Source organism: Gobio gobio (assembly GCF_949357685.1).
Source record: "Gobio gobio genome assembly, chromosome: 2".
In the NCBI taxonomy this organism is placed as follows: Eukaryota; Metazoa; Chordata; class Actinopteri; order Cypriniformes; family Gobionidae; genus Gobio; species Gobio gobio.
Genome location: NC_137098.1, coordinates 62769906 through 62788939, shown reverse-complemented (window position 1 = coordinate 62788939; position 19034 = coordinate 62769906). Strand labels below are relative to the sequence as shown.

The 19034-nt window shown below is 40.0% G+C and overlaps 1 protein-coding gene across 2 annotated transcripts in view; it reads left to right on the top strand.

Moving 5' to 3' along the window:
* chd3 (chromodomain helicase DNA binding protein 3) overlaps positions 1 to 19034 on the top strand; it is a 99209-nt gene that overhangs the window by 32264 nt on the left and 47911 nt on the right. For both annotated transcript variants that reach the window (XM_079809031.1, XM_079809030.1), the window contains exons 21-29: positions 1765 to 1882; positions 10219 to 10343; positions 10464 to 10695; positions 10865 to 11034; positions 13005 to 13182; positions 14618 to 14704; positions 17869 to 17954; positions 18369 to 18502; positions 18614 to 18758. In XM_079809031.1, coding sequence (XP_079665157.1) covers positions 1765 to 1882; positions 10219 to 10343; positions 10464 to 10695; positions 10865 to 11034; positions 13005 to 13182; positions 14618 to 14704; positions 17869 to 17954; positions 18369 to 18502; positions 18614 to 18758 — 1275 coding nt within the window. The remainder of the gene's footprint in view (positions 1 to 1764; positions 1883 to 10218; positions 10344 to 10463; positions 10696 to 10864; positions 11035 to 13004; positions 13183 to 14617; positions 14705 to 17868; positions 17955 to 18368; positions 18503 to 18613; positions 18759 to 19034) is intronic.

The window sequence follows — 19034 nt, the reverse complement described above, 5'->3', positions numbered from 1 at the left end:
AACTAGTAAGTTAGCCAAATCACACACAGAAGCATGTTTAGCAAGCCTGTAGATAAACAATACATAAAAGCTCTAATCAAAGAATCATTTACACTAATGCCAGGTTCGCTGTTGAGATTTTAACGTTAATGTTTGTAACGTTAGGTGTTCGTCGGATAACATTAAGTATGAATGAGCATTTAACAGACTGGTTTGCAAAATAGCGTTGTCATCTGTTTACTTCCTTGCTACAACGTACAATTAACCTATTACAGGAAAACACATCGATGAAAAATAAATCAGACTTACAGGTTGTGGCCCGTAAACAGCTTCTGTTTGTAAATCCAGCTTTCAGGACAATCCGTTGTGCATATCCTGTATTGAACTCGCGAAGTTTGTGGAAGTTTGTGTTGTCCTCCGTGAAATGTGCAGCGCGCGCGTCGTGCATCCACGCACCGGCAGTGTTTTTCACGCAGCTGACGTTGTGCAAATCTGGCATTGAAATCGCGAAGACGGTGGATGTTTTCCTCTGTTAGATGTGCTGCAGGGAGCCCTGTGCGCGCCTGATTCCCCGCTGACTCAAACACACGTGCATATAACATGCTGTATGTTAAACGCTCTGCAACGCACCCCCGTCCCAAGGAAGGCTGAACAGAGCAAGTACCCCAGACCTGCAATCCGGATGAAAATAACATATCCTTGGCATCGCGGCAACAACACTCCAGCCTAACTATACCACAACAGCGCCGCGATACAAAATGGCCTCACCCCCCCTTATTTAATATTCTCGGAGGAGGGGTTTATGTAAATATTGAGCCTGTTGATGTCACCAACCCTGGAGGAATGTGTGTAGTCGCCTACTGGCCGTTTGCTGTAGTTCTTAGAAACTGATTTCTTTAAAAGCAAATATCTCCCTTTGCTTTAAACTTTGAACGTTGTAACTTTGCAGATGTTGTTTATGCTCAAGCAGCAACATTACACGCTAGCTAAAGTTAGAATAGTGAAATCGTTGTTTACCACCCCTTTAAACGCTCGTTTTTTTGGGGGTCGACAGCTTATAAAAACTTAGTTTTGTGTTTTTTAGCTTGTTTGCTGTACACCTTGTCACATATCAGCTTTTAGACATTGTTCTGTTTTTTGTTATGAGTCAGAAATGAGAAGGAGGCAGCCTCACACATTGCAAAGTCAATGGAGAGCGTTTGATTGTTTCTCCCCCGGTGTGGGCGTGGCCTAAATATGCTCTGTCTCTATGGTAGCATATGATACGATAATTATAGACCAGCGTAAAAAAGGGCACAACGGTCTCCATAAGCAGTTTTTCAGAAGCTACTTAAAATCTGTTCATCCAGAAGCAATAAGTTCCAGTTATTTAACAGAAGTAATTCAGAAATTAGAGAGCAGTAAAACCATTGTTGTTGAGCAATATTCAATAAAAAAAAGTCCATTAAAAGGTGAATATATGCAGTACATACACATTCACACGGCCTGTTATTTACACATGCCACATAAGAAGCTGCTGCATTGCATGGACTATCAAATTTGTGAATGTTTAGTGCCCCCAGGTGGTACACAGCAGAAACTCTAGAAATGTAAAATATTATAAAATATATTGTTTTTTAAATGGTATTTATAATGTTTTATTTCTATTCAAATTGGATACAGCTTTGTGTTTCTAATATAGAGTGTACGGCATGTAGCTTGCATCTGATTTGATCAGATGTGGTACTTGCTCTGAACATTTTGATTGGATCATATAAATACTTACACACTCTGTTTCCGCCCTAGATGACCAAGATGCTGGATTTGCTGGAGGATTTCTTGGATTATGAGGGTTATAAATATGAGCGAATTGATGGAGGCATTACTGGAGCTCTCCGACAGGAAGCCATCGACAGATTCAACGGTAAGAGCAGCTCACCACATGACCTGAGAATATGCTAGAGCTAGAGAAGTGATCCTGTGCTGCTTCCAGGTGATATATGAAACAATTATTGTAACAAAAAAATTAACATTTTATAAAAAGAACAGCAGTTATTCAAAATAGAAATCTTTTCTAACAATATACATCTTTTCTATCACTTTTAGTCAATTTTATCGTGAATGACGATAAAAAAAATGACTGACCCCAAACTTTTGAACGTTTGTTACAAAATATTTCTTTTTTTAAATAACTGCTGTTCTTTTTTAACTTTTAATTCATTTTTTTTCAAGAATCCAAAATATTAAGCAGCACAACATTTCCAACATTAATAATACGTCAGCATATTAAGAATGATTTCTGAAGGATCATGTGACACTGAAGGCTGGAGTAATGGCTGATAAAAAATCACCTTTGCATCACAGAAATAAATTCAATTTTAAAGTATATTAAAATAGAAAAACATTATTTAAAATTCACAATATTACAGTTTTTTCTGTATTTTTGATCAAATAAATACAGGCTTGATGAGCATAAGAGACTTCTTTCAAAAACTAAAAAGATAGTAATGTTTCCAAACTTTTGACCGGTACTGTATATATATATATATATATATATATATATATATATATATATATATATATATATATATATATATATATATATATATTAATGAATGAATGAATGTCATATGGTTTTGTCTGAAAAGGGTTTCTATGGGTCTTAAAAATGAAGGCCTTAAAAACGTCTTAAATCAGAGCACAACATATTAAATTCATAAAGTCATGGCATGAAATGTTGCATGCATTGTGTGTATATGTGTATATGTGTATATATACACCGAACAGGCATAACATTATGACGATATGAATATATATATATATTGTTGTTGCAGCCCCATACGCAACAAACTGTGATGCATTGTGTATTCTGACACCTTTCTATCAGAACCAGCATTAACTTCTTGAGCAATTTGAGCTCCAGTAGCTCATCTGTTTGATCGGACCACACAGGCCGATGAACCTTTATGAGGGACCGCCTACCTAAAATCCATATATTTTTATGTAGGAAAAAATATTTAAACTGTTAGATAAATAGTAAGTGGACATTATAACTACATCATATTGTTTCCCAGCTTAAATTGGCTATTAATGTTGGATGTATAAACCTGAAGAAGAACATTTTCAATTAAAAATTATTTTGAAAAGCAACTTTCACAATAAATGTATGGAAGCAGTGTACGTACTGTGTTAAGAAAATTGCCTTACAACCCCAGTGGGCGAGATAAAGGGGACTATAGTGAGAAAAACAATAAAGATACAAAGCAAACATATACAATTCTGAAATGTATACGGCAAGAAAGGAGAGCAACATTTAGAAATGAAACCGTTAGAATATTCAGTAGACTTTATCCATTTTTGCTTTGTTTTTGTATTCTCTGAAATTTTCTGGGGACCCCTTAGAACCTTCTGGAGGACCCCTGGGGGTCCCCGGACCCCAGTGTAAAAACCCCTGCTCTGACCCATGTCGTCTAGCCATCACAATTTGGCCCTTGTCAAACTCTCCTAAATCCTTATGCTTGCCCATGTTTTCTGCTTCTAACACATCAACTTTAATGACAAAATGTTCACTTGTTGCCTAATATATCCCACCCACTAACACGTGCCGTGATGAAGAGATAATCAGTGTTATTCACTTCACCTGTCATAATGTTATGCCTGATCGGTATATATATACATCCTGTTTTCCAATACAAATATGTAAACATCTTTATCATGATATATTTACTTGAGATGCAACTGTCTTGAAAGTTATGATAAATTTAAAGGTCCCATGGCATGGCATTTTTCTATTATTTTATAATGTTTCCTGAGGTGTACTTATATTGTTAGTATGATTTTTACATCATAAAATGTCATAATTTAGAAATAAAAGGCATTTTGTCTATACTGCTGTTTGCCCTGTGGCTGAATGCCCTGCTTCAAGAGGCGTGTCTGCTGTGAGACTTCAGTAAAAACGCCCACTGTTGTGATTGGCTGACATCTTTGCATTTTAAATGAGCGGAGGGGGCGTGGTTTAACGAGGTCTACGAGGCACGAGCAGGCACGAGCTGCTGCCAGAGAGACGGATGGACCTGAGTTCACTTCTCATCAGTTCTCAGCATGTCTCAGTTCAGGGTGAACTGTTGTAGTTACAGCATATACTTCAGGTTATTAGTCTATTTCTAGTCGGAGGGACTGTCACTCATGTCAGAAAGTTAGTAACTTTAGTAAATGATGGATCAGCGCTGACTCGAGACGCGAACCGTTTAGAACGATTCAGTCCGATTTGGTGAACTGGTTCGGTTCACTAAAAAGAACCGATTCAAAAGAATGATTCGTTCGCGAACCGGACATCACGGAGACGGCGCGATTGCTAGAGGTGTGCGATACCGCTAGATTTGGTATCGATCCGATACCAAGTAAATACAGGGCCAGTATCGCCGATACCGATACCAATATCGATACTTTTAATAATTAAGGTGGATGCGTCTTCAACCTAAATCTAAATGAATTTTCATGACTTTTAATTTGTTTTTGTGATTTGCATTTTGAGTTATTAATCAGTACTACAAAAGCTTTTGTTCAGAAACAACTTTTGGTTACTTCTGTTTTATTTAAATAAACAAAGTTACAAAATGATTACTTCACAAATATAAAAAATGTAAAAACAAAATCTCTTTTCAAGTAGCATGTTAACAAAAAATGTTTCTCCTCTTTAGTGCACTTCTTTTCAGGATTTTTTTCTTAAATAAACAAAGTCACAAAGTTTTACATACAACGCTCCTCTTTCTCTCTGCTGCCATTCTCCGCCTCTGACTGACTGCTGTTAGAAATGCGCGCCTGACTGCTGGTGGTAGCGCTAGTGGTGAGTCACGTGACGGTACAACACAGGAGAGGGGGAGGAGAGCAGTGTCGAGCACGAGCAGCACTCTTGAGAGCTTGCTCTGCTCTGTGACAGCAGCAGCATTTTGACAAACACGGCCAGGTCGCAAAACGAGAGAAACTGAAACTTAAGTATCGATATTTTCACGCTGGTATCGATCAATACCGATACCAACGTTGGTATCGATATTATCGATATTAGTATCGATCTGCCCACCTCTAGCGATTGCTAACAAAGTTATTTATAGTAACTACTGAGTTATGAGAGCGCTGTCTGTCAGTGCGAGTTTATTGTGTTTGTATCTGAGAGTTCTGAATAAACACGAGTCCCAGTCACACCGAGTCCGTCTTCATCATTATTCTACCAACTTTGTAACACATGCAATGTACCATTACAGCGAGATGAACGAGTTAGTAAGTTTGATTAAAGCATTATTTCTAGATATGTTCCAATCATATGAAAAGCGTCAGTAACGCGCATAGAGTAACGTTACACAGCGCAAACAAAGACACAAGGGCAGTAATCGAATGTAATCCAGTTTATTGTGGGGAAAGCTGGCTAGCCTAGCCGGATACCCTCACGCTTACCCCCGTTCTGCTTCATCTCGCGCCGCGTTTGGTGCCTCCGCTGTGGGCCAGATGCAGTACTGGGGGTCGGGGATGTTGAAGGCCGAGCTTCGGCGTGTGTGAGGTTTATATCTAAAGATCTGACTCTGCTGGTGTTGAGTAGAAAAGACTGTATGCACATTTAAGAACAGATAGACGCGACGAGGACGTACAAAAACACTGACTCACAAGATAGAAAACACCGTTCTGTCGGGAGAGAGAGAAGCCGCAGTGTGTGCACGAATAATAAATAATTAGCTACACATAAGAAATCAATGATCACAGATCAGAAGGAACTGAAGGAACTGAAGAAAGACTTCGGTTTTCATTTGTACATCCAAACACTGAGAAACTGCCAGCGTTCACTTGTTCACAACCCATGATATCTCTCGAGCGCTTGCAAGGTCGTGCCAGATTCTCTGGGCGGAGGAAAGAGAGGTAACCGTTCCTGCTTGGACGTCAAACCAGGAGACTTCAGGATTGGCTCGTCTGGCCTGTCATTTTCTCAAAGGCAGAGAAAGACAGCCAGAACTCGGGTTTACACCGATCAACATTTCTATCCACTTGGGGACAATATTCAGGCTAGGGGAACTCATATTAATGTTGAAATACCTCATAAAATGAAAATTTCATGCCATGGGACCTTTAACAAAATGTGTTTATGCTTAAAACAAATATCTGCCAATGAGTTAAGAAAATTCCCTTTGAATTAAGTTGAATTAAGTTGAGTCTATTGGCATCTACATTTAGAGAACATATTGACATATTGTGTTCCCTCAAATGTATTTCTTTTTTTTACTTGGTCTTTAAAAAGTCTTAAATTGACCTTCATAAAACCTGCAGAAACCCTGTATGAATGTCGTCAAGCTGCCCTACTTTTAACACTTTTAGTATATGCACTAAAGTGCTACATTGCCTCAACTTTTTAAATCCATTTGCTATTTATTTGCTTAAAAAACCTGCACACAGCAACATTGAAATCATCTTTAAACGAAAAAGTCAAGGTACAAGTCTCATGAGTCTATGATTTGCATGGACTTCAGGACTATTAATCAAAACGCAGCTGTCATTCACAGACAGTTCTTAAGCTTGTGCTCAAGAGATGCTAATTTGCTCAATGCTGAAAAAATTGGCCACTAGGTACTTGGATGGTCTTGAACAAAGGTGTCCTGAAATGTTTGAGAAACACAGAGCCAGAGGTTTGGTTTTAATAGCTATTAAAATGTCATCACAAAGTCATCTTTACTCCCCCCGGTCTCTGCTCTCTCTTCCCAGTCCAAATGTTGATGATAAATGTGTGTTTTGTGAAGTTAGAGAGACTAGTTTTCTTTGTTTCCATTCTTTGAGCTCTTGAGTCAGTTGTTTTTCAGATGTGGGGAAAGTTTATGCAAATGCCTAATGTCTTATCTTAAAATGGGAGTTGATTTATTTTATTGTTGGGTAAGCAAAACAATGGGACACAATTGCTTGAGAACAGACATGGTTGGGACATTGTACCTCTGTTTAAAGCGTTTGTAAAGTCTGGAAACATTGTTGAATTTGAATGTTTCAAAGTATCGAAAGATATATAAACATTTGAACAACAGTGGCGCTATAATTATATTTTTGTATTGTGTTGATGGGAGAATTTGTTTTGGTATTTTGTGGTGTGGAGGTTGATTGAATGCATTTTATTGAGGTTATAATCATTGTGTTATTTGTTATGACTTTTTGGGTGGCCAAAATGTATGACAAAAATCTTATCACACTATGAATAATTCTACACACAACAGAAGTTGCACCCCTTCCTCTTCTTAACTTGTTTGGGACACATCCTGCTCTGTATTTTGCATTCCTCAAAATGTATTTACAATCATCTTGTCACTGTTAAAATCTTTCACATTCAATTTAATTACATTTCCTACCGCTTCGGAGAGAAATGCAGCAGCACATTGATCTGCCAGTCTTGGGTCTTTCATGCGGAGACTGTCATGTGTTTGCAATTTGCATAATGATGCATTTAAAAGTGAATGACCAAACGCATCGTTACAAAAGTTCTGTTGCAGATGAAATATAATGTGGATAACATTGAATAAATATCATTTCGTCAGGTTATATATACTGATAATTAATCACTCAAAGCCCTTTATCTAAACCCCTAAGCTTCGAACTTGCTCGTCCGCCATGTTTGTAGTTTAACACCTTTTATTCGTGTTTGTAGTTCTTATTGAATCCAATGCGCAATATTAGCCATCAGAGTGTACATGGATCTGCTCTTCAGAATCTAACAAGGTAGACCATCCAGGTATCTTTGGAAAACTCATTTCAACATACTATAATTTGGGACGCACTAATTCTAATTTAGAATACTATTTAGGACGGATAGTATGCAAATTAGAATTAGTGCGTCCCAAATCATAGTATGTTGAATCAACAATGGAGTTTAAAAAATACGACTGATGGACAGACAACGAGGTTCAGGCTTCATTAAGGGCGCTTTCACACCTACCTTGTTTGGTCCGGATATTCTAACTTTTCAGTTTGGTCCGAAATTAAAATTACAGGTGTGAAACCTCCCCCGTACCACGGTCCAGACCAAACAGACAAAATTTGGTCAGACGAAAAGAGGCAGTCTCGGTCCGGATCAAACTGAACAAAGGTTCGGTTTGTTTCTAGTGTGAAACCATTTTCTGTGTGGCTCGGACTTTCAGACCATTTACAGGAAGTTCCTGTTTATGTTTAAATATTATAATGGTTTTTTTTTTATTTCATCTAGGCTATATTGATTATGAAAAGTGAAAATATCCGCAATATGTCCTAAGACAGAAGGTCAGAAATGATTTTGAAAGACATTTTGTATGATTTTGCTTAGAAAGCCTTTCTTTAATGTGAATTTCGTTTTGTATAAATTGTATCTTAATTTTAATCAACGTTTAATCAGCCATTTGCCTGGATTTAAGAAATAAGAAGCAAATAGTCTATAGCAGACAATAATCGCGGGAGCGATCACATGCTTTGCACATGAACTGGAGCGCGTCTCAAATAAACCGAAACTCAGTAGCTACTTGTCTCACAAACATGAGAAATGTGTGTATATAAAGCTTGAAATGTCCACTTTTAAACGTAGCGAAAAGAAAATAGTCAAGCAATGCGCACTGTTCAATAGTGGCAGCGATATGCGTCTGTTCATTCATTCTTGTCAAAGACGCTGACGTCAGACGCACGTCCGTTTACAAACCAATCAATGTCAAGACGCCGCCCACATAGATGATGATGACAGGACGCAAGTGTGTCATATAAAGTTCTTTAGTGCGCTCGCATAACTGCAATGTGAAACCAAACCAAAACTAACCGAATGTATAAAATGTATCAAAACATGAACTTCGGTTCAGACCTTGGTGCGGACTTTCAGGTGTGAAAACGCCCTATGTTTATTTGCAGAGGACGAAATCCAGTGGGCTCTGGAAAGTCGCGTGCAGTCCTACGTCACCGGACTAATCTTCACTGTACTTTAGACCGCTATGGAAACGCTGACAGCAGCAGGTCTGGGGGGGGGGGGGCTATAGTGTACCTCAGAGGTTCCCAATTCCAGTCCTTGTGCCCGCTCTGCACAGTAGATTGCTGCATCCCAATTCGCATACTATCTGTTCTAATTTTGAATACTATTTAGGAACCTATGAGGTACACTATAGCCCCGTTTCCACCAAAATTACCTGGAAAAATTTTCCCCAGGAAAAGTTTTCCCAGGAACTATTTTTCCCTCAAACCTGTTGCTGTCAGCGTTCCATCGTGGTCTAAAGTACCGTGAAGATTAGTCAGGTGACGTAGGACTGCGCGCGACTTTCCAGAGCCCACAGGATTTTGTCCTCTGCAAACAAACTTAATTAAGTCTGAACCTAGTCGTCGGTCCATCGGCCGTATTTTTTTAAACTCCATTGTTGATTTGAAAAGCAAATGACTCTTACTGCACGCACCGCAACATACTTTTAGGTTGAAATAAAATGCTGCATGAGCTCAACCAATCAGCATGTTCAGCGCCCAATTCCCACCCCCGAAAGTTCCTGAACTTTGAAAAAGTACTACCTCGCGAGCAGGGCCGTTTTGAGGGGGAAATCTTTACCCAGAACTACATTTAGACCCGGTCCGTGCGGTCGAAACACACTGAGTACCACCCCAAGTTCTTGGGGAAAGTTCCCGTGGTGGAAACGTGGCTTATGTAAGTTGTATCCCTCTAGAACAGGGGTGGGCACTCATGGAGGGCCACTGTCCTGTAGAGTTTAGCTCCAACCCTAATCAAACACACCTGAACCTGCTAATTAATGTCTTCAGGGTTACTAGAAAGCTACAGGCAGGTGAGTTTGATCAGGGTTGGAGCTAAACTCTGCAGGACAGTGGCCCTCCGGGACTGGAAGTGCCCACCCCTGCTCTAGAAGTTAAACAACAAAACTGCATGTTTTTGTTTTGGTTGTGCTCCGGGTGATTCCTTGAGGTTGGAGATTTAGCTGCTCCATGTCAATATTTCATATAACCTCTGTCACGCCCACACCAGACACACTTCAGCCGGAGCAACTGTTTTTTCAACTCTATTTATGGATATGACGAGACGTATGAGTGACGTATGTACGAAATTCCCTGTGAAAACCATCCCGAAAGGTCTAAAATATAATAATTTATAATAGGCTTACCATAGTGATACACGGTAAGACAAAAACACATTTTGGAAGAAGGATTGATGATGTAATAATGATGACTCATTATTTAAATTTAGTTGATTTTATGTACAAAGTGTAACTTTAAATATCTGTCTTACAGCTCCTGGAGCGTGTCAGTTTTGTTTTCTTCTCTCTACGCGGGCGGGCGGTCTGGGCATTAACTTGGCCACTGCGGACACAGTCGTCATCTTTGACTCTGACTGGAATCCCCACAATGACATTCAGGTAAATCAGATTTTCACTCTACTTCAGAATAACATCTGTGAGGTATCAAAGCTAAACATATTTTAGGAAGCTCAATGTAGCAGTTTCTAAGTGGTCTTGAATTATACCTCTTTCTCTCAGGCCTTCAGTCGAGCTCACCGCATTGGTCAGGCCAATAAAGTGATGATATACCGGTTTGTGACTCGGGCTTCAGTCGAGGAACGAATCACTCAGGTGGCCAAAAGGAAGATGATGCTCACACATCTGGTGGTGCGGCCCGGGCTGGGTTCAAAAGCCGGATCCATGTCTAAGCAAGAGCTGGACGACATCCTCAAGTTCGGCACTGAGGAGCTTTTCAAGGATGAGATTGAGGGTGAGATTGATCAAATAAATCGGTTGATGTGTAGAATTGAATGAACCTGCGATTAATGTTATGAAAAAACGTACTCTGTAACTCATGATTGTGCCCAACTTCTCTGCTCTGAATGACCAAAAAACACTTTGTTATACTGACGGTACACCTGTGTGTTTCTTTTTTTCAGCAGGGGAAAATAAGGACGATGACAGCAGCGTAATTCACTACGACAACACCGCCATCGAGCGTCTGCTAGACCGTAGCCAGGACGCCACAGATGACTCTGACATGCAGAACATGAACGAGTATCTGAGCTCCTTCAAGGTGGCCCAGTACACTGTCAAAGAAGATGACAAGGTGGGAGACGTTTTTGAGCAGTATCAAAGAGTGGGACTGTTAAAGTGCACGTTATGCTTTTTTTTTAACATTACCTTTCATGCTGTGTGTAATATCACTGTGTGTGAATGTAAAAGGTCTGCAAAGTTTTAAAGATCAAAGTGCACAACAAATAAAGTTATTGTCTCCTAAAAGAAAGAATCAATTCTGAACTGCTGAAACGAGTCGTCAGTAATTCCACTCTCACTTCCTCTTACAAGCCTACGTAACAATGAAACACATTTGCATAATGCCAGCCTGTGCTCTTCATTGGCTGCCAGCGAATAACCTCTACTTTGACCCTCAAACACTGCAGTTGTAGCTGAGACTGGAAGAGATTGGTTCGTGTTGTCGACACTTTGCCGCAATTCAAAAGTATGAGAACTCGCGCTGGAATTGATACAGAAACAGAAAACGACGCCATCGTTACTGTTCGTATCACAGTGTATCAAGTGCTGAGGACGATCCGGAGCTGAAAGATCAATCACAACAGTCTGACCAATCAGAGCAGAGTAGACTCTTAGTGATGCTGCAATGTATATTCTGAGAAATTCTTACTGACCACACATTTTTAGAGAAGTTATTAACGTAATTACGGGAGGAGTACGCCCATCTAATCTTCTAATACCAGGGTGTAAAATTGGCCTCTTACCACTTCCTGTTGTTAGTTCTTTCAGCATCCCTTCTCTTCCCCTTCTCCTCCTTTTTGTATATAATATATATATATATATTTTGCCAATGCAAAATCGGAGCTTGAGTAGAATATCCTCTCTGAGCCCCTCTATAGCAGACAGCAAGCCAAATCTGTTTACCACGTCCGCTAGGATCGTATTGGCACACAAACTCGTAAATGAGACAATGAGACAAAGAGTATACAACTATAAAGTAATGTGGATAGCATATCGCTGATAATTTAGTCTTGCAAGAATTTAATGAGAAACGTTTGAGTTATTTTTATATCATTGACTTTTGATTGCAAACTTGGCCAATAAGAGTGTGTTGAGATCTCTTCTGCAACTCTAGTAGATATTGGAGATTACTGGGCTTGTTTTTTTTCTTGGGGCCAGATTTACTAAATGGGGCAAATTAGTGTTAGAGCGCAAATCCCAAAATAGCACCAATGGAAGTGGAAAGTTCTGCACGTGATCTACTGACAACGCGCAAATGAAAGAACACAGACACAGCCGGATCATTTCCATAATGACCAACACAATCTACCAAGAGCAGCGCAAATTAGCGTCTTGTTTAAGACATGCTTTGTTTGAGCGGTAAATAAGGGCGCAAATACCAGTAAATTGGCGAGCGGAAACCTTAGTAAATCCCCTTGCATGATTCATTTAAATACTCTCCTCCCATAAATTTTGCATCTGAAAGGGAAGCTCATTCAAAATGCATATGCAATAAGGTCAGCCGCAAAAACAATACCACAGCTTTACAGCGCTAATTGCTCACTGCATGTGTTTAGTAAATCCGAACAGTATTTTTAACAGCAAAAGACTGATTGGGCCGCTGTTAGTAAATCTGGCCCTTGGTCTCCATTTGGTCTCCAAACTATTAAGGAGATCTCACTAAGGAGATACTGCAGGTTTATTGAGTGGTGTACATCAGGGTTCTGTCATGGGACCGATTCTTTTCCTTCTGTACATACTACCTCTAGGGCAGATAATTGGCCAGTTTACTGATGTTTCCTCTCATCTGAATGCAGACGACTTTCAGTTGTTCTGCTCTTTTAACCCTACTGAGTTACATAAACTGTCTTCTTTAATCAGCTGTCTGAGCACTATCAAGCAGTGGCTAAATGATAACTTTTTACTCCTGAACTCAGCTAAGACTGAAACACTGATCATTGCCCCTGAGCAAAGCATCCCTCAGATAAAACAACATATCGGTGCCTTAAGCTCGTCTGACTCGTCTTACTTACTAACCCTAACCCTAATCCATTGTGTGTCCAGATAGAAGAGATCGAGAGAGAGATCATAAAGCAGGAAGAGAACGTGGATCCTGATTACTGGGAGAAACTCTTGAGGCATCACTACGAACAGCAGCAGGAAGACCTGGCCCGCAATCTTGGCAAAGGAAAGAGAGTCCGCAAACAGGTTAACTACAATGATGCAGCTCAGGAGGACCAAGGTACAGTCCATCCCTACAGAATGCATTTCAATCATTCCTTAGTATTTGATATGTCGCATTTTACTTCAGTGGCTTTGTTTCCATCCATCTATTTTCATGCACATTTTGGGATACCACATAAAAAACACTGGATGGAAACGCCAAGATGCACATGAATGTGTAACAAAAAACGAATGTGCTCAATAGAGGCGGATACACTTTTTATTCGATAAGAAGACATGCTCATAAACAACGATGGAAACACATTTACCACATAAATCCCTTGAAGCACAACAGATGTGATTGGATAACTGGACTAACCAGCGGGCCAATCGCATCGCACAGCATCTCAAATGTTGGTTTGATCATTCTGAAACGCCTGAGCCAAAGTCTGTCATCAGAATGATTTGGTTTAATTCCCTCCCAGAAGTGTCTCACATGAGTGTTCCCAAACACTCATTAGTAACCGAGAAATTCTGAAATATTTCTAATATGTTTAGTCTGGCATGGTTTAAAGTGTATTTCAAATCCCAGATTTTCAGTGTGGTCTTTTGGACCCCGCTGTATTCTAATTAGCCCATTCTTCTTGCCTTTTATTACTATAAACCATGTTTATGCTTGTCATATAAATGCAGCATATTATCTCTTCTAAATCTCTGAAATTACATCTTGCAGCAGTTTCATTCTCGGCATGTGGTTTACTTCTGATTGAGTGGGACAGAAAGAGCATATCCCACACACTGCTGCTTTGGTCAGGTTAAACCAGCCACATGCAGTTGACTCAAAAACAGCTACATCCACAACACCCAGGGGATGTCGAAGTGTGGCAGCTTTTCATTTATTTGTCAAAAAGAGACAAACAAAATGGTCAGGAAAAAGACAAATAACAGGAGGTTTTCTCCAGAAAGGAACGGTATAGAATTTATGGTTTCGCAGTGGCGCTTACGGCTGCATAATTACAGTGATAACTAAGATAAACTGTAAGCACATATACTTTATCTTTGCGTATCCAAGCAATGTTGCGGCATACCCTCTGCAGAATATATTACAAATGCACAGAGTTTTAAACATTCGAGAGTGGCCTGTGCTTCACTAATTGACTTTTGTGGGTTTTCATTTTTGTTTAAGCAGCCCTGTGTTTTTCTGTAGGGCTAAATCATTCTCGTTGACAGTGGAATTTGAATAGAATGTGTGGATGGTTAGATAAGTGGACATTTTGTCACAAAAGAGCCAAATCTGAAATATTCACATCTGTCTCCCCCCCTTACCCCCCCCCCCCCCCCCACCCACCCCCCACTGTTGGCGAGAGTTGCCAAGCTGATATATAAGATTTTGGTTGGGTTATATTTGAGGATTCTGGTGCATGGAAATAGTTTGACCATTGCTGAACACACTCTGTACCAAGGTTTGTATTAGTGTTCATTACTGACATGCTCTTTTCTATATGCTGTTGCAGAGTGGCATGCTGACATTTCAGATAACCAATCGGAATACTCTGTGGGTTCAGAGGAGGAAGACGAGGACTTTGATGAGAGACCTGAGGGTGAGAGCTGCACAAACACACTCTTACTGCCCATTCACACATTGTTCGCAAAAGTAGGTTTTGGACAAAATTCAAAATGGCGGAATTTTTTTCCAGGTGGAAATGAAATCGGAGATATAAGCTTTGTCCATCTTGACCCAAGGATTCCAATGATATAAGGCTTGAGTCTAGCGATTTCAAACTTTTTATTGCTGTAGCACCCCCTATTGGCCGATTTGCACAAGTCCTTGTATCTAAGTAGCAAGCAAGACTACTACCATCTGACAAAGTTTTAAGTCTATTGGCCTTACGGTTTGGGCTGTGTGATCAGTTTTATGGCGGAATAATAATAATAAAAATCCTTACAATTACAATAGGGTTTCAGCCCTTACGGGCTTGAACCCCTAATTATTATTATAATAATCATCATCATTCTAAATAAATTAATATTATATTTTGTTGTAATTTATTTAATATTATTCCATTCCAACACTTTACAATAATGTTCAATTTATTAACATTAGCATCAATTCATGTACATTAAAGATGAACAGTGTGTAGTATTGTAGTTATTTCATACCTAATGTATTAACTAATGTTAACAAATTGAATTTTAGCAATGTATGCACTCTTGTGTCGTTGTTACCAAGCATCGTGGGTAAACAGCTGCTACTTTGATGATGCAAGCATACTGCGGTTCGGACCCAAATAATATCATGTGAACACAATTCAGTGACTACCAGAACTAAACTATCAGATGTTTTGGACCTCCCAGACGTGCGTGACCCCCCAAGTGCTCTGTGTAGCATCACCACTTTTCCCACACTTGAAAAAGAGGCAACTGAAAGTGGCTGAGACAGTGATGGCCCAGATTGGGAGCATCTGCGTGAAACAGCCCACCCGCCAGGCAGGTCACGAAATGGTGATGCAGAGGTGAACCATCCAGAGGACAAGGCAGATCTCCATGAGAACCAACCAGTGTGACCCACCTCTCCACCAGTGGGGCACACCAACCAGCTCTCATGAACATCCACCCCATCCTCCAGGCAGTTCACCTGTGCATCGCACCCAACAGTCCACATGGCAAATGGGCCGCCCATGGCCTGGCACTTCCCATCTGAGCCATCACCAACACAGTCACCCCCAACTGCCTCCCCCTCAAGTGCAGGAACGACAGATTTGCCACACACAGCATGCACGACTAGGAGGTCCAACACATCCGCAAAAATAAACAAATGACAACTGGGATCAACAGCCAGTGTTTTCAATTGAAGAATTTGTATGAATTCTGACTATGCTGTTTCCCACCGGTCACTATTGTGACCGAATATAAAACCTAATATTTCACATACTTAACCAACATAAAATCCAAGAGAGCATAAAGTTTGTGTGTTAGGGAGGTCTAAAAAGGAGTAAAAGGCATGTACTCAATTTGCAATAAAAAATGTGGGATTAAGTCCCTTAAAATGTTTACAAATACATTGAGGGCGTTTTCACACCTGAAAGTCCGCACCAAGGTCCGAACCAAAGTTCATGTTTTGATACATTTTATACATTTGGTTAGTTTTGGTTTCACATTGCAGTTATGCGAGCGCACTAAAGAACTTTACATGACATACTTGCGTCCTGTCGTCATCATCTATGTGGGCGGCGTCTTGACATTGATTGGTTTGTAAACGGACGTGCGTCTGACGTCAGCGTCTTTGACAAGAATGAATGAACAGACGCGTATCGCTGCCACATGTAAAAAGTGCAAATTGCTTTACTATTTCTTTTCGTTTCGAATTGTTTTGTTTAAAAGTGGATTTTCCAACTTTCTATACTCATTTTTCTCATGTCTGTGAGGTCTGCTGAGTTTTGGTTTATTTATGAGACATGTTCAAGAGCAATGCAAGTGATCGCTCCGGCGCCTCCATGTCACGATTATTGTCTGCTATAGACTATTTGCTTCTTATTTATTAAATCCAGAAAATTGGATGATGAAACATTGATTAAAATTAAGATACAATTTATACAAAATGAAATTCACTTTAAAGAACTGCTTTCTACAAAACAAAACTTAATGAAGTGGTCAAAATCATTTCTGACCTTCTGTCTTCTGACATATTTCGCATCTTTTCACTTTTCATAATCAAAATAGCTGAGATGAAATTTAAAAATATAATTATAATATTTAAACATAAACAGGAACTTCCTGTAAATGGTCTGAAAGTCTGAACCACACAGAAAATGCTTTCACACTAGAAACGAACCAAACCTTTGTTCAGTTTGATCCGGACCGAGACTACCTCTTTTCGTTGGCCCAAATTTCGTCTGTTTGGTCTGGACCGTGATCCGGGGGAGGTTTCACACCTGCAATTTTGATTCGGACCAAACTGAAAAGTCTGAAAATCCAGACCAAACAAGGTAGGTGTGAAAGGGCCCTAAACCTATATCCAAAGCTAAATATAAACTTTAAAACAATAAATAACATAATGCTGTCAATCCGAATATATAAACACTCATTAGGTCACGTGGTTAAAATACATCAATTCGTTTTATGTGCAGGGTTATACCAGCCTCCTACGTTTCTGCCGCTGCCTCAGAAGACGCAGCTACACATTGTCATGTTGTAAACAAGACAACATCTGTATTGCAAACCCCTCGATGTTGCAGATGTTGTTGTTGTTGTTGTTTTTGGTGTATACCTACCAACCCAACTTCATTGCAGATACCAATGCAGATATTCTGGACAACGAAAGAGCGACATGGGACACACAACAAATCAGATCTGAACAGTTGCGATACACAATGTGGTCATTCAATAATTTTGGATCGGATTACAATCAGATACACAAATAATCGAATTTGGACTGACAGTGAGTTTGCACATGCGAGCTCCACTCCCAAATGTACAAATCTAGTTATAACTACTACTATACCCCACCCATACACATCATTTGGCATCTTTTAGACTTTAATTATGTTTTTTCCGTCCATTTGTGTCCCTTTTGGTACTTTATTGGGACGTATTGTGGTCTTATCAGGTTTTGCTATTCTTCTGGAGGCACATTCACAGTTTATGTATTGCAGCTGTTCAGGATAATGTATCCTTCCTGTGCTGTAACCCTGTTTCCTGATGCTGGCTTAGTGAGATGGACATGTTGAACTGATCTCTTGGCTGACTCTCCTCTCCCCCCGCCCAGGTCGCAGACAGTCACGCAGGCAGCTCAGAAACGAGAAGGATAAACCACTTCCACCCCTGTTGGCCAGAGTGGGTGGCAACATTGAGGTATTGCTGATTTGTTTTTGTCCATTTTTTCTTTATTTGTTTGTCTGTTTTGGCACAACTATTGTATATGGCCATTTTCAAGACATCCTTGTGCTTAGTGTCAAATCAACATAAGCCTATTGGTCACAGTTTCATGTGGATAATAGTGTATTTCCCCAGTGTTTGCTTATCTAGAGGTCGCCTGCGTGGCCAGTATATACAGCGTCTCTGGATGTTTGTGTCATAATTAAATTGACTGACATACAGCTGGAGATAACACATGTAGCCACATTTTTCGCAGTTTTGAGAATTGCCCTGTAACGCTTCATTATGTCAATAAATGAATGTCTGTTTTTCTTGTAAGGCCTGATTAGATTAAAACAATTGACATAAATATTGAATCTGCTGTCTTCTACTTAATCGTGTGTCGGTCAGGTATTGGGCTTCAACACGCGTCAGAGAAAAGCCTTCCTGAATGCCGTCATGAGATGGGGGATGCCCGCTCAGGACGCCTTCACCTGCCAATGGCTCGTGCGAGACCTCCGTGGCAAGAGCGAGAAAGAGTTCAAGTATGACTTTCTTTACCAGTAAATGTGTTTGGAAGATGTAATTCGACATTTAAACTTCAGACTTGGGTTCTGCTAAGGAAACTTCATATTCTCTCTTTGGTTTTCTGGCAGGGCGTACGTATCGCTCTTCATGAGGCACCTCTGCGAGCCGGTGGCTGACGGTTCGGAGACGTTCGCTGACGGTGTCCCGCGGGAAGGGCTCTGCAGGCAGCCGGTTCTCACGCGTATAGGGGTCATGTCTCTGGTTAAGAAGAAGGTCAGTGTGATAGATACATAATTTGTATCTAATTTGTATAAGATTGATACATAAATCCAGAAATCACAATGTATGATTTTTTAACTATTTATTTGTATGATACAGCTGCAAATAAGTATTTGAACACCTGTCTATTAGCTAGAATTCTGACCCTCAAAGACCTGTTAGTCTGCCTTTAAAATGTCCACCTCCACTCCATTTATTATCCTAAATTAGATGCACCTGTTCGAGGTCGTTAGCTGCATAAAGACACCTGTCCACCCCATACAATCAGTA